The following is a 15,640-nucleotide window of genomic DNA, read 5'->3' on the forward strand; positions in this document are numbered from 1 at the left end:
AGCGTGGCTGTACCTTGGAGACGAGGCTGGCCCGGTACGCAGCCAGGGCTTTCAGGTACTCCTTCTTGGCAGCTTCTGTTTTTCTCTTGTATGCCTGGAAGGACCAAAGGATGGAAAATCATTAGTAGAGGGAACAGGGGACTGCTGGGCTTGGCTGCACCCCACCTGCTCAGTGGGAGCCCCCTTCAGTGGGGCTGTGTGCATGAAAAACTCAATTCTGCTGCAGGGGAATTTACACCAAACCAAGAAAATGAAGGCCCTGGATTGGACCATGCTGGGAGTTTTGATCTGATCCTGTGCTGGGATCTCTGGACAGAGTGGTCTGTGTGTTTACACAGGTATCTGTAAGAGACACAGTCTGATTTATAAGGTGAACACAGTGAAATCCCTTCCCAACAGGAAGCAGAGTAAAGAGTGATCCAGGCTCTTGGAAGAGCAGGACAAAAGTCCAAATCCTCAAATTTGACAGGACTGTCTTTAAAGTCCCTTCCAACTCAATCAATTCTATGATTCTGTGATGATGACCAGCTTAAAAACATGTGAGACAGTCAGAATTCCTAAATTATCCATTTGTTTTCTTGGCTTTCCCAATATTCTCCTTTAGAGCTCAAAACCCCAGCTCTTCCCTGCAGTCTGGACAGCTGGGAACTGCTTTCTGATCTTACAAAAACTGAGATTTTTGCCTCGTGTTATGACTTGGTGACCTGGAGCTTGCAGGGAAGCAGCAAGTACCAGCAGAATTTGCTTCCCTAAGGAAAAAAAAAGATTTGGAAGAGTGAATTATGGTTTATTTTTCCCCATAATGAGAGATGCCTCTTGATCATGTCAGTGCTGGTTCCCTTCCTGCCTGGATCCTGGTTCTCCACATGGAGGTGAAGACCTTCAATAAATAATGGTGTGATCCAGTCTGCCCCCAGCAGCAAGTCCCCATGGGATTGCACAGATTAAACTGAGCAAAGGAGTACTTTAAAACTGAATCAAATTTCAGGATAAAGGCAGGAACTCCCAGGAAAAACACCCACCAACCCTCTTCTCCACTGGAAACCCAAAGCCTTCCTCAAGTGATGCACTGAAAGTTGATTTCAATTAGAACAGATTTGCATGTATTTAATTCAGCTTTAAAACCAACAACAGCTTTCAGCAGTTGAAATGTTGAAGCCTGGTGGGCACATTCTCTGCTTAGGATGATTTAGGTTGGATATTGGGAAGAATTTCTCCATGGAAAGGGTTGCCCAGCCCTGGAGCAGGTTGCCCAGGGAGGTGGTGGAGTCACCATTGCTGGAGGTGTATAAAAGACCTGTGGATGTGGCACTTGGGGATGTAGTGGCTGTGGCATTCACATTCTCTGAAAAATCCCTTCAGCCAGGGTCTTCCCCCTGGAAGTTGAGAAGCCTCAGAGAAAAGGAAAACAATTCTGATCTCATTTGCTTCTCCTGTGCTGTGCTCACATGTGGAATGTGTTTGGAGATTGTTCACCCACAGGTGATTGTTCCATTGCATTCTGCTGGGAGTTGTTTTCACTCTTTGGCCAATCAGGGCCAAGCTGTGTCAGGACTCTGGAGAGAGTCACCAGTTTTCATTATTATCTTTTTAGCATTCTGTAAGTATCCTTTCTGTGTTCTTTAGTATAGTATAGTATTCTTTAATATAATAGAATAAAATAAAGTAATAAATGATCCTTCTGAGAAGATGGAGCCAGATGCATCATTCCTGCCTTTGTCTGGGGGGAACCCAAATACAATAGGTGGCCGTGGCAGTGCTGGGCTGGCAGGACAGGATGATCCTGAAGGTATTGTCCAACCAAAACAATCCCACAATTCTATGATTTAGCTTATTTCCCCTGCAAATTTCCATGGCCATGGCAGACTCCCTCCCAGCACTGACCTCTGAAGGGAGACTAACCTTCCAGCAGTTGAACTGAATGTGAGTTTAAAATCAGTACAGATAAATTCTATTAAAAATGGATTGAAAGCCTTATTTTCATTGCTAAATCACAGTGAGTCCTGTAATGAAACGTTTTGACTTGACACACTGGAGGTCTCAGATGGCAATTTTCTGAAATGGAGTATTTCTCTACATTTGTCTTTGGCTTTATGGCATTCAGGAAATATTACATTTGCTCCATTCAGAACAAAATTACTTTTCAAAATGTCAGCCTGAAGAAGAGTTTGCCTGTGAAAAGTAACTATTTCTTCAAACAGTATCAGTTCCCTTAATAAAAGCTATTACCTTTCTCTACAATCTCCAGATCTTTTATTATAGAATCAAAGAGTGGTTTGGGTTGGAAGGGACCTTAAAGCTCCTCCAGTTCCATCCCCCTGCCATGGGCAGGGACACCTTCCACTGGGGGAGGTTTGTGCCCATCACAGCACCACAGAATTTATTGTGTTCAGCTGCAGAGCTGGTGGATGCTCTTAAATGTGGTACCTGATGCCCTCACAGCAATGAAACAGGAATTCCTGTATCTCAGTGTTTAAGAGTGGCCACAGCTGGATGCTGTCCTATGGAGAACATTTTTAATTATTTTTCCTTTATAACAGCAAAATACAAGAGTGGTTTTACCTTTTTTTTCCTCCAATATGGTGGGAAAACAAAGTATTCAGAGCTATGCAGAGATAAATTTAATTATAGCAAGACTTGCCTGGAGCAAAACCTGCAATTTCTGGACAGTGAGAGGACAGGTAAATGAGACTTCCTAAAACTAAATGCAAATAAATAAATAACCAATAAAGTCTGTGCCCATCTTCATCCCCATCACTTGGTTTTCCTGCTGAACTTTTTTTTTATGCTACTCTTCATCTGTTCTTGTCTCTTTTAGAGCTCTCATGTTGGGATATGCTGCTGGGTGGGGTCTGGGGCAGGGCAGGGCAGGGGCAGCCAGTGGCTCATTCTGCTCCAGGCAGGAGCCTCTGAGCTCCCAGGGCCAGCCCTGGCTCAAGCCTGGCCACCAGAAAGGTGAGCTCAGTGATTGTGCTCCCTGATGTTTCTCTGGTGAGCTGCAAGTTCTGGAAGATTCCTGGTGAATTCTCTGGGTTTTAATCATAGAATCCCAGGATGGTTTGGGTTGAAGGCACTGTTTTGATCCACCCCTGCCATGGGCAGGGACACCTTCCATGGTGTATAACCATGGTCTATTCCATCATTCCATGGGTGCCATGGAATTGGCATTACCATGGAATTGGTTATTCCACCATCCCAGGGTGCTCCAAGCCTTGTCCAGCCTGGCCTTGGACACTTCCAGGGATCCAGGGGCAGCCACAGCTTCTCTGGGCACCCTGTGCCACCACCCTCATTGCAAAGAACCATCCCTAAGGGTCTCCTGTTGGGAATTTTGCATCCTGCCCTGCACCCACACAGGGCTCCATCAAGGACACCAAGCTGCCTGTCCCCAGGGAATCACCATGCTGACGTGGGATCTGAACAAAGCTCCTCACAAATCCTCTGTGTAAAGGCAGCTCTAGTGCAGCATTTATAACCTTTAAAATTTTAATTTAAACATTGACAAAACCACATTACTTTCTAATTAAATCCCATTTTCTCCCAGGGATTTTAATTTTGAAGTAATTTATCAGATTTAAGGATCCTCAAAACATTTTGCATGTTTTTCTTCCTAACCTGCCATGCCCACTGATTTATTTTCCTTATTCATTAGCAGGAAGATTCATTAGTCATTAAGAGAGTGGGTGGGTTGGAGGGAGGAGGAGGGGGGGGTAGGAAATAAAAATGGTTAGTGATTATGAAAACAAAAAAAAAAATCAGAGCTGTAAGAAGCATATGTCGGGATCGTAATCCTGACACCTCTGTGTCTCAGCAAAGCAGCCAGTAATTGTACCATAATGAAATGTTCTTGTTTGATAACAAGTTAATTAGAGAAGACAATTATTGCAAACCCCGCTGACGCCCACGAGCGGCTCCGTGTCGCGCAGGCACTGAGTGACAGCCGGAGCTGTTCTCTGTCACCTCTGCATCCCAGCCCTCCTGCTCCAGCAGGAATCCTGCTGTCCAAGCCCTGGGAACGAGGGGAAGAGCTCCAACTCTCCCCCAAAAAATCGAGGGGTGTGCTGAGCCCAAGTGGGAGGGGTCTCTGCTGCAATCCCAGCTGGAGTTTGGGGCGTTTTGCTTCATAAAAAAGGTAAAACATCAGGAGAGGAGAGATGGGAAGTGCAGGAAAGGTGTCCAGGAGGAAAGCTGGGGGGGAAGACCAAGAGGAGCCACCATGATGTAGCAAAGGAGGCATAGGGTGATCCTCTGCATGTAGGAAAAGAGGGAAAATAGGCTTAAATTGCACCAAGGGAAATGTTGGGTAAGCACTGGGAAGCCTTGGGAGCAGTAAGGATAACTAAGCATGGGAAGACATTGCCTGGGGAGATGTGTAATCTCCACCACTGAGGGTTTAAGAACAGATTAGGAACACATCCATCAGGAATGGCTTAAGTAGAGATGATCCTGACTTCAGGCATCAGTATGGGCTGGTTGACCTCTTAAGTCCCTCCTTGCCCTTCTTTCTATGATTCCACGACTGGTTTTTTTCTTCTTCCAAATGTGTGAATTTGGTTTTTATTCTGCTTTTAAGTCTGCAGGGTTTTTCTTGTAACTATGATACACTTTCCTGCAAGATATGTCTTGAGATCACCATAACTTATGGTTTATTCACAAGATGTCTCAAAGCACGTCCTCCCTGCCACATTCTCCTTTCTCTCCACACATCCTTACCACAGCCACTGGAAAGGCAAATAGGAAACAAGGACAGGTTATCCTTATTTCTCCCCAGATCCTCCTTTCCTCCTTGCATGCCATTCTGTATGCCCTTCAAGACTTATTCTGTCCCTCCCACCATTAAAACCAACCAACCCAAGCTACACTTCCAGAATAAAACCTGTGGTCTGGATTGTCTGGTAAGTCTTGAGGTCAACACCCCTGAGGGTACCTCCAGGGAAGACCCTGGCTGTGGGAACTATTTGCATGGTTTCAGGAGAGCTCCTGCTTTATCCTGGTGGAGACACAGTGCTGGGAAGCAATTCCTTTGGAGAATGAATGGAAGGGCCTGCAATGAAACAGGAATTGCCATAGGTAAAGCATCCTGAGAGGTTCCTGCTCTCCACTGCCTCGACTTCATGGGGTGGTGTAGCATTCACATTCTCTGGAAAACTTCCTTTGCCCAGGGTTTTTCTCCTGGGGAGCTGAGAAGCCTCAGAGAAAAGGAAAACAATTCTGATCTCATTTGCTTCTCCTGTGTTGTGCTCACATGGGGAATGTGTTTGGAGATTGTTTACCCACAGGTGATTGTTCCATTGCATTCTGCTGGGAGTTGTTTTCACTCTTTGGCCAATCAGGGCCCAGCTGTGTCAGGACTCTGGAGAGAGTCACCAGTTTTCATTATTATCTTTTTAGCATTCAGTGAGTATCCTTTCTGTATGCCTTAGTATAGTATAGTATTCTTTAATATAATATAGTATCATAAAGTAATAAATGAGCCTTCTGAGAACATGGAGTCATTCCTGCTTTCATTGGGGCACCCTGCAAATACAATAGGGTGGAAGTCATCCCTCACTCCATGTGAGGGCACAAGTGCATTCCCAGGACAATCCACTGAAGATTCCAAAGGGAACAGGAGGATGACAAATCCAAACCCTAGCCTCCAATGAATAGCACACACCATTCACCTTCCAAACCTCTGATCTTGCTCTCCAAGAAGGACAGTGACACTCATGGAGCTTTTAAAAGCAGCTCTGACCTTTCCCATCCTCCCCATCGTTATCCTGCTCTCCATCAGACCTCCCTTGAAGCCTAGTTTGGGGTTGGTGCTTTGATCCCTCTCTGGTGCATGGCTTTCATCGATGCCCAGAAGATGCTGAAAGCTCCTGCTAGGCCAGGGCAGGTGCCTGGACCCTTCCAGCCCTCTCTGCCAGGGCTTTGGGGCTGCAGGAGGAAAGTGCATCCAGCTGTGGCTCTGGGGCTCACAGCTCGGTGCAAAGCTGGAATTGGGCAGTTTGTAGCACGGCTGTTCCAGTGGGATCTCTCCCCTCTGGTGGCTCTTCCATAAAACAACTTTACAGCTGGTCCTCAATGCCTCTGGCCCACCACAGACCCTGCAGTGTCCTGTCAGCAGCTGATGGATCAGGTTCAATGAGCAGATGGATCTGATTAAATGGGTGATCTATTGCTTTCTGCTAAGCAATTCTTCTGCTGGGTAATTTCCCCCTGGAGTGTGACTTGATCCCTGGAGCTGTGTTGTTCTCCAGGCTGTATATCTGTGTCAGAAAATCCCATTTGTGTTTGGCCATGGAGTCACTCAGCATTACTGAACTGGTCCTGGTGGAGCATGAGCAAGAACTCTTCTCTGGTACCTTTGTGTCCCAGACTCAAAAACTCAACTGAAAATGCTGGGTTTGCCCACTCTCTGCTCATTTCAGATGGGAAGCTCTGGGTTAGCCTGGGGATCACCCAGCAGATTGCTTGGGAGCTCCTTGGTTCCTCTGCTCCCAGTTCCCAGGAAACAACTGCCCAGGGCTTTGATTTGTGGCTGCATTTGCTGACAAAAAGAAGCTGGTTGCAGAGACTCCTGCAGCTGCCACCTTGGCATTGATCTCCACCATTGCTTGGCTCCAATCCAACCTCCTCTTCACCAAAATACTGCAGGGAACAGGGAGGTGCTCGGAGAGGGAAGAGCAGAAAATGGTAGAGGAGAGTGAATCCCACCAGTGACTCCTCTGCAGAGTCCCCAGGCTTATCACCCCCAGGAAATGCCCCCGAGGGAGGCAGTCACCAGGGCTCTGTCCCCTGCTCTGGGCAGATGTGGCCCATGGTGGGAACAGAGGGGGCTGTGGGTGGCACAGACCAGGACCGGGCTGTCCATGCCAGGGGAAAATCCTCCTGGGGAATTAGCAGAGCTTTGCTCCAATCTAGACCTCAATTTCTCCTAATTTCTGTCAAATCAGGCAGCCCTTTTAAACCTTGCTGGGGAACTCTGCTTGAGATCTGCTAATGGGAAAAACTCCCACCGAGGCACGGGATTCTGGAGCTGGGACCTGGAGGATTCCTCTGACAGGTGCCCCATTGGATGCTAATGGCTGAATTAGCATTTCACTCTGCAGCAAAGTCGGAGCTATCTCTACAGGAACAGCTGCTAAACTATTTGCAAAGTTCAAAGAGGATGTATTCATTTTTTTTTTTTCCTCGAGTCACATTCTTCAGATTCCCATGTAAGCTCCTTAGGAAGGGCCACGGCAGCTGTTGAAGAATGAAGATTACAACGTCCTGCCAACGGAGTGCTGGGGATATTTAAGGTACTGTTATTTATTCCTATTCTACAGCCACACTGGAAGGGGTTAAAATGGGGAAGAAAATGGTGCTTTGCTGAACAGGTGTCCTTGAGCAGTACCCAAGGACACGGAGATTGCTAATCCTGTATTCCACAGCATGATCAAATCACCAGGCAACAGATATAAATAAAAAAAGGCAGGAAATAAGGAAATTTAGATACAAGTGTGTCAGAGGGAAAATGAAGATTCATTGTGAAGAGGCTGAGAAGAGAAGAAGGAACAAAATGACAAAGCCACAAATGATAAACCAGTAAGAACAAAAGAAAGGGGGGAGAAAAAAGCCTCTCTGTGAAATGCATGTCTGTGACAGCAGCAGCCAAATCAAAGATGCTGCTAGATTATATGGTTTCTTGCATAATATGCATTCTGCTTCCCTTTCTGTGTTTGTCTTTCAGCTGGTGCACAGGGAAAAAAAACCCATATCTGAAATGGGACGTGAGCAACCTTTATTTTCCTTGTTTCATCAGGAGGAGAAAGCAAATTTGCTTTGTGGGAGCAGCAGCACCTGCTCAATGGCAAATAAATAGCTCCAGCTTTGATATTACAGTGCATATAATCATTAGCAGCACAAATGGCAGAGGATTAACCCCCTGTGTGCTGGCCAGGACTACCTGGCAAAGGGCTGGCATGTCCCTGCTGCCAGCAGAAATGCTCCAGGAGGTGTCTGTGGAGAGGGGCTGGGCTCTGGAGGGGGCACAGGACCACCCTTCCCTGTCTGGCATGGCTACAGGCCACTAGCACTGGGCTTCCCTCAGCCCTTTGGCCCTGGCATGGCTCTGTGCACCCCAGAGCTGTGTGCAGGATGGAGCTGGGCATGGATGGACACGGGGCAGGAACAGCAGGAATGTGAGCAACCAGGGGCTGCTCACACGTGGGGGAATCACAAAATGCCCTGGGTTCATGGAGCAGCTCCCCTGGAGAACCCTCCCTGCTGCTTTCCACAAGGTGGGAACCAAAACACCCCCAGGACTGGGCCCACTGCAGGGCATGGGGTGAGGTTTGTAAATCTTCTCTGAAGAGAAACTCCAGGGATGTAAAGAACTGCTCAGTAACACCTTGGGGATGGGCTCTGCTCCTCTGAGATCCAAGTGTGGGACAAGCTCCAGAGCAGATCCTACAGCCTCACATCCACCCCTTCTCAAGCCAGGAAGAGGGGAACTGTTCTCTAACTGAAACTTTGGTCATAATTTAGCCAAAATACCCAGATTTGGCTTTTGCTTGCCTGCTGTGCCACCTCTTGTCAGGACCTGGGACATCCCTCTGGGTGTCCTGAGCAGCCAAGACCCCTGCCAGGGGTCTCAGAGACCCTGGCACAGAGCCCAAGATGCCCCTGTGGTTTTGATTATGACCTGTGGAGCAAGTTACCAACCTTAGATGAAGATCTGAAAGCCATGACAAATTAAGTAGAATGATAGTGAATTTATCACAAGGTGAAAAAGTAGATTTTGGGGTTTCTGGTATGGGGGTTCAGGAGGCAAGATGGAGATATCTGGGCATGTCCAGCCTTTCTCCTTCTTCTTCTTGGCCTCCATTTTCTGCTGTGATGTTGGCACTTTTAGATTGGTTTAGAGTAGAAGCTCAGTGTCTAACACAGGTGATAGGTATTGGAAAGTAATTGTAAATATTGTACAGGTAGTTTTTAGTATAAAGACATAACCCTGCCCTGGGGGCAGGCAGAGTGCCTGGAACTGTCCTGTTGGATGGACCTCAGCAGGGCAGGAGAAAGAATTTTATAGATAAGAAACAATAAACAAGCTTGAGACCGAGAAATGAAGAGCCCTGACTCCTTCTTCAAGCACCAGGCTGGGAAAAGAGAATTTCCAATGCTTCTTGGGGTCACTGTGACAAGATCCCGACAACCTCTGTGTTGGCTTTTCCCCAGGTTGCTTTCTGCAGTGAGGACATGAAGCCACAGTTGTCCACAAAGCTAAAAGCAGTGTCCTTGATGGAACAATTCCCTTCTCCAGCTTTTCCACCCCTTCCCAGAGCACAGTCCTGCCTGCTGATGGCTGCTGCAGCCATGTGGCAGGCTGGACCCCCAGGATGCTGGCTGTGCTGCTTGGACACCATCCCATCTCCAGATGTGCCAGGAGAGCCCCTGGAATGCCTGCTTGCCTTCATCACAGGGAATGTGTGCACCACATCCTGCAGGAAACACCTACAGGACAGCCCAGCCACTTGTTTTCACTCATTACAGGCATTTCAAAATTTTCTTTTTCCTTTTTCCCCTTTCCATTGCGTTGCCTCACGAATCCAAAAAAAGCTTCACCAGGGGTGTTGGCAGAGGAAAGCAAACAGGGGCTAAATAAACTCTCCTGCAGCCAGACACTGGCAGAGTGAACGTGCCACATCACACAAACCAGCCCCAGGCTGCCAGAGCCGAGGAGAAATCGTGTCCCTGCAGCCAGAGTCCCGGGCAGGGAGGCAACTGCTGTGGGAGAGAAGTATCCAGCTGGAGACAAAGGCAGGAAGTTAATATTTAAGCATTCAGACAAGGAACAAATGACTTAATTAAATCAATTACAGCGGGAGAAATGGAGCCACTTAGAAAGCGTGTGTAAAGAGACGGGGAGGCTGCTGCGAGCTCATGAAAGAGGGGGAGGAGGGAGAGTTAGCAGGGAAGATAAACGGGCTGGTTTAATCCCTGCTGGTAATTAAGAGCTGAGCGTTTGCACTGCGCTGAGTCAGGGTGGCAGCAGCGCTCCCTGAGCTGTGGGGATATTTGGAACCAGGAGCAGGAAGGGAGGCACAGGCTGAGATGCTGGGGGGATGCAGGCAGGAGAAAGAGGTGACACAAAGCTTTTCCACACTCCTGAACCTCCACACCCTGAAGCAACAGCAAAAACCAAACCCCTGTCCTGCTGGGGTCACCCTCCTGACTTCCCTCCCCTCTTCAGATGAGGAATTTCTCTCTGCATGATCCTACAGTGATCCCCCCAAAAAGGGGAAAAGGGAGCAGCAAAAGAGCTTTCATCCCTGGAGATCCCTGTGGGGTGGAAATCAAGGTTCTGTCCCAGCAGAATTTCCAGTTAAATGTTCTTTTTCCCTCCCTGCTGCTCTCTCACCATATGAAGCTGCTCCCAGTGCTGGCCAGGGACACCCAGTGACACAAAGCTTTTCCACACTCCTGAACCCCCACATCCTGAAGCAACAGCAAAATCCAAACCCCTGTCCTGCAGTTCCCAGGGCTGGGGTCAATCTCCTGACCTTGCTTCCCTCTTCAGATGGGGAATTTCTGCCTGCATGATCCTACAGTGATCCACCCAAAAAGGGGAAAAGGGAGCAGCAAAAGAGCTTTCATCCCTGGGGATCTCTGTGGGGTGGAAATCAAGGTTCTATCCCAGCAGAACTTTTAAGAACTTTTAAAAACAATTAAATGCTTTTTCCCTCCCTGCTGCTCTCTCCCCAGATGAAGCTGCTCCCAGTGGTGGCCAGGGACACCCAGCTGGAGCTGTGGCCAGAAGTGCTCCCAGCTAAAGCCTGTTTGGGTGCAGGACACATCACACACCGTGTCAGATCTCACTCTGACTTGAATTGCTCCTGTTTGGGTGCAGGACACATCACACACCGTGTCAGATCTCACTCTGACATGAATTGCTCCTGTTTGGGTGCAGGACACATCACACACCATGTCAGGTCTCACTCTGACATGAATTGCTCCTGTTTGGGTGCAGGACACATCACACACCGTGTCAGGTCTCACTCTGCCTGACAAACAGCCCTCCTTGCTCTGGGAAGTGCTCCCTGGGGTTCTCTCCATAGGAAATGAGCAATTACAGGCTTTTGTGACTGACTCAGCTAAAGAGGGAAAGCAGGAGCTGGAATTCTGCACGTGAAGCAGACAAAGTGGCTGACAGCTTTGGGGCAGCAAGGTTTCCTCTGTGAGGCCACTTCAGACATCTCCTTCTGAACCTTTTAAAGCCTGACTGCTGGGTTTGGAGCCAGCAGCACAGGGAGTTAATGGTGTTTAGCCTGTTGGATATCACTCCTTGTAAGTAAATAAGCAAATACAAACCCATCTCCCATCTCAAGCTGTAAAACCCCACGTCAGGGAAAGGCCACTGATGGCTGTGCAGAGTATGAGCTTATCAAGAATAATTGGTTGACATAAAAATTTTGCTCTTCCCCATGCAACAACAGCAATTCTGCACAGTGGGCACTTCAGCACTGCTCCTAAAAACAGCTTTTTAGCCTGTGGAAGCCCCTGGCCTTGCCCTGAACACTCCTGCACTGTGGAAATGCATATTTCAACAGGTGAAAGACAAAAATAAATAACTCAGTAACTCACTTGCTTTTGTTCTTCTCCCAGGCTGTCCCACATGGATGCCACGATTTTCGACACGTCCCCGAAGGTGGCGTTGGGGTTTTGCCCTTTGATGGCTGCTTGTGTGTCTCTGAAAAACAGGGCATAGGCTGACACAGGCTTCTGGGGCTCATTGGGGTCCTTCTTCTTCTTCTTCTTTTGGCTTTTGGGCTTTTTGCCCAGGTCTGTTGAGGGTCTTTTCTCTCCAGTAGCCTGCAAAAGCAAGAGATGAAGCTTAGCTAAGGTCTGATACCAGCCCCTGCTACTGAGCCAAGGAGATGAGAGAGGACATGGGAAGTGGAGATGTCCCAGTGTGGAGAGGGGGCAGCTCTGGGTGTCTCTTTCTCCCCCAGGAGCCTCTGGGACCATTGCACAAACTGCTGGTGGGTACCTGAGCCTGCTTTGGTGTCTCCTCTCAGACCAGCTCATAGCTTGGGTTCACCCCTTTGTCCCTGTGTCACCCTGTTCTTCTAAGTTCTTCTAAGCCTTCTGATGTTACATTTTTGTAATGGAGTTTCTCACGCACTTTTCATGTAAATAATGATTGGTTTGCATTTCTTTCTGGAGGAGGAGAAAATTGATGGACTGTTGGTTTGACCAGTGTGTCTGGAGAGGTGGCAATTTCATCCTCCAATCCATGGTCACTTTTGAAAGTCTATAAATATTGGAGTTCAGAAATAAACTATGTTCTTTTTACCTTGGACATTTCAGCATGTGCATGTCATTCATTTCGTGTCCTGTTGTGATATCCCTGCTCCAAACCTGGGGCTTTCCAGTCCTCAGTCACTCTCCTTCCCAGCTCACTCACTCCTTGGTCCTTTTCTGGAGCCTTTCCACATGCCTTGCTTTCCCAGCTAGATTGCTTTAGCAGTTCATGGATTTTGCAGACCTGGCTTCCACATGGTTTCTGATTTCCACCCCACTGAGCCCCCTTTGCATCTGCTCCTGCCTTCCCTCTCCTCCCCATTCCAGGAGGGTTCTGAGCACTGACCAAGCAACACCAGCCTCACATTAAACACCACATCAAGGCCATCAAAACTTTGCTCCATCCTGCTAACATATATGTACCCCTATCCAAAAAACATCCAGGAACTGAACTATTTTAATCACACCAATTAAATGCTTTGCCTGTGCTGTTCACTCCTCTGATTGATCTGGGTGTCACCATGATGTTTTCTGAAAAATCCTCTTTGCCCAGGATTTTCTCTTGGGAAGCTGAGAAGCCTCAGAGAGGAGTGAAAACAACAATTATCTGATTACTGCTCCTGTGTTTGCTGCTTTGGAGTGTGGCCTGGACATTGTTTACCAACTGATCACTGTTTGATTGGTTCCATGTGAATTGTTTTTAATTAATGGTCAATCATGGCCAGCTGTGTTGGACTCTCTGAGTCAGTTGTGGGTTTTTTATCATTCTTGTGAAGCCTTCTGATGTATCCTTTTTCTTTGGTATAGTTTTAATATAGCATAATATAATATAATATAATATAATATAATATAATATAATATAATATAATATAATATAATATAATATAATATAATATAATATAATATATAATATAATATAATATAATATAATATAATATAATATAATATAATATAATATAATATAATATAATATAATATAATATAATATATCAGCCTTCTGAAAACATGGAGTCAGATTCATCTCTTGCCTCATCCTGGGGACCCTCATAAACCCCACATCTGGCTGCAGCTGGGTGACCAGGAATGGCTGTGTCAGACTCAGTGCCCAGGGAGTGTTGGAGCTCAGGGGAGCAGGGCACAGGGAACAGGAGCTGCCCTTTGTGCTGCTCAGCACAGGATGCTGCCACGGGGCTGGGGAGTGGAACAGCAGGGCAGGAAACGGGGATGCTTCCACTGAAGGCAGCATGGAAAGAAGATCCTGTATCAGTCTTCCTTGGGATACCCCTGTGCAGGAAAAGTTCCTTCCCCCAGAGGGTGCTGGCACTGCCCAGGCTGCCCAGGGAATGGGCACGGCCCCGAGGCTGCCAGAGCTGCAGGAGCTGCCAGGGATGCCCAGGGTGGGGCTGTTGGGGGGTCTGGGCAGGGCTGGGGCTGCCATGGGTGATCCTGGGGGTCCAACTCATGACATTCCATGACTCTGTGAATACAGGGGACTGCAGAAGCCTCCATGTGAGGATGTGCAAAGGAAAAGACCCCTGGAAAACACCTGGATACCCATCAAAGCTCTCAATGTGGCCAGTGAAAGTTTGCACTACAGGGAAGCACCATTACCCTTATTTCATAGTGAAGGAAAACCTAAATACTCCAGGTGGCAGAGAATGAAAGCACTGGCTGGATCTCTGTATCCCTGAGGGCAAAGAGCACACCAGCCCCTCCACCTGCAGCCCTGAGCTCAAGGCACCACCATCAGCTGCACAGGTGCTGAATTGCTTGGAAAGACACAGCTCTGAACATCAAGATCTTGTGAAAACAATGATTCCAGCTGAGCTGGGGACAAACAGCCCCTTCTCCTGATGGATTGGTCAATTTGAGCATGTGCCATTGGTCAATTTGAGCATGTGCTTGGCAGTGCCAGGATTTAAGAGGCTTCCCTTCAGCTGGCAAAGGCCAGGCATGGGGAGGAAAAGGGCAGCAGCGTTCCTGCTCTCCACTCTGTAGCTCTTGACTGATCATTAATTTCAATATCAGCGCAGTGACATTTGTCAAACAGACAGTGACCATTAGTGAATGAGCAGAGAGACCACAAAAATTGCATTTAATTTAAAATTGCCCAATTGGGCTTGAATGGGAGGCCTGGAGGTGAAAGGCCAGCTTATTAGGAGGAAAAAAAAAAATTCATGACAGGGTTTCAGCCCATTAGGAAGTGAGATGGTATTTTAACTAACTGTGATCCCATTTGACCCAGTGGAGTGCTGTGGGGAGCCTGCTCCCACACAGCCACTGACCAGGCCAAGGAGCTGGAACAGCACAACCCCAGCTGCATTTACAGCTCAGGCAGCACCAAAGAGCACATGGGATTTAAGGAAAACAGCAGCAGGGAGCAGAGCAGAGCAGGATTTGGTATTCATGGGATTTTCCAGGTGTGACACACATGGGATGAGACAACAGCCTGGGCTTGGACCTCAGATGAGTTTTGACCAACCCAAACCATATGCATGGCTGAAGTCAACCCCCAGAGAGCCAGTGCAGGAAACTTTCTCCATGGATGAGGGTCAAAGTCAGAGCTCCCCTGTGGGTCAGGATACCCCAGAGCAGACAGAGAAATATTCCCAGTGCCCTGGGTTTCCACACAAGACCAGAAGTTTGTGGTTTTAATTACCAAACCATGTTCATGGTCAACCCCCAGAGAGCCAGTGCCTCGCTGCCCAGAGCATCTGCAGCCCCAGGGGTCATCCCCATGGTCAAGGGGACCAGGGAGGCTGGGCAGGGGGAGGAAGAGCTTGGCCACCTGCCCATGGTGGCCACTGGCATTGGACCTGCCCTGGAGAGGCAGCAGAAGGTCTGTTTGGTGGCAGGTGTGGACTGGGACAAGAATGTGATCCCAGAACTTGTTGCTTTCTTAGATGTTGAACCCAGGCAGAGCTGGAACCTCATGGCCATTGTGATTTTAATAACTATGGAGAGTGGCCACTAACCCAGCTGGAATTTGGGCTGTACCCACCTGTCCCTCCCATTCATGTGCATCTCAAGCTATGAAGCAGGTGAATACACCAGTGAGGCTCAGAGACCTCTGAAATTCAAATGCTCCCTGGCTCAGAGGACCTGAAGGACTCATTTCTTTAACCTGTGACCTTCATTTCTTTAACCTGTGACCTTCTAGCTCACAAGATTGTTTTCTGCTTGTTAGATGTTGTTTTGATGCAGAAAAGCCCTTAATGGTCATATGGAAAAGTGACTGATGGGTGAAGGCAGCAGCTGTGCAGACAGACAAAGCAAACAGAAACCTGCAGGCCACAGTGTGGGTCCGCTGCTTTCTTCACACTCAGCATCTCCTCCTCCCTCAAACACATCACTCCCACCTGCCTGGGGG

General features: G+C 47.9%; 1 protein-coding gene across 2 annotated transcripts in view; it reads right to left on the reverse strand.

The window, feature by feature from the left end:
• TOX2 (TOX high mobility group box family member 2) overlaps positions 1–15,640 on the reverse strand; it is a 177,498-nt gene that overhangs the window by 13,382 nt on the left and 148,476 nt on the right. For both annotated transcript variants that reach the window (XM_054644401.2, XM_054644400.2), the window contains exons 5-6: positions 11,611–11,838; positions 14–94 (exon numbers count right to left, since the gene is read on the reverse strand). In XM_054644401.2, coding sequence (XP_054500376.1) covers positions 14–94; positions 11,611–11,838 — 309 coding nt within the window. The remainder of the gene's footprint in view (positions 1–13; positions 95–11,610; positions 11,839–15,640) is intronic.

The sequence above is a fragment of the Agelaius phoeniceus genome, chromosome 17 (assembly GCF_051311805.1).
Source record: "Agelaius phoeniceus isolate bAgePho1 chromosome 17, bAgePho1.hap1, whole genome shotgun sequence".
Lineage (NCBI taxonomy): Eukaryota > Metazoa > Chordata > Aves > Passeriformes > Icteridae > Agelaius > Agelaius phoeniceus.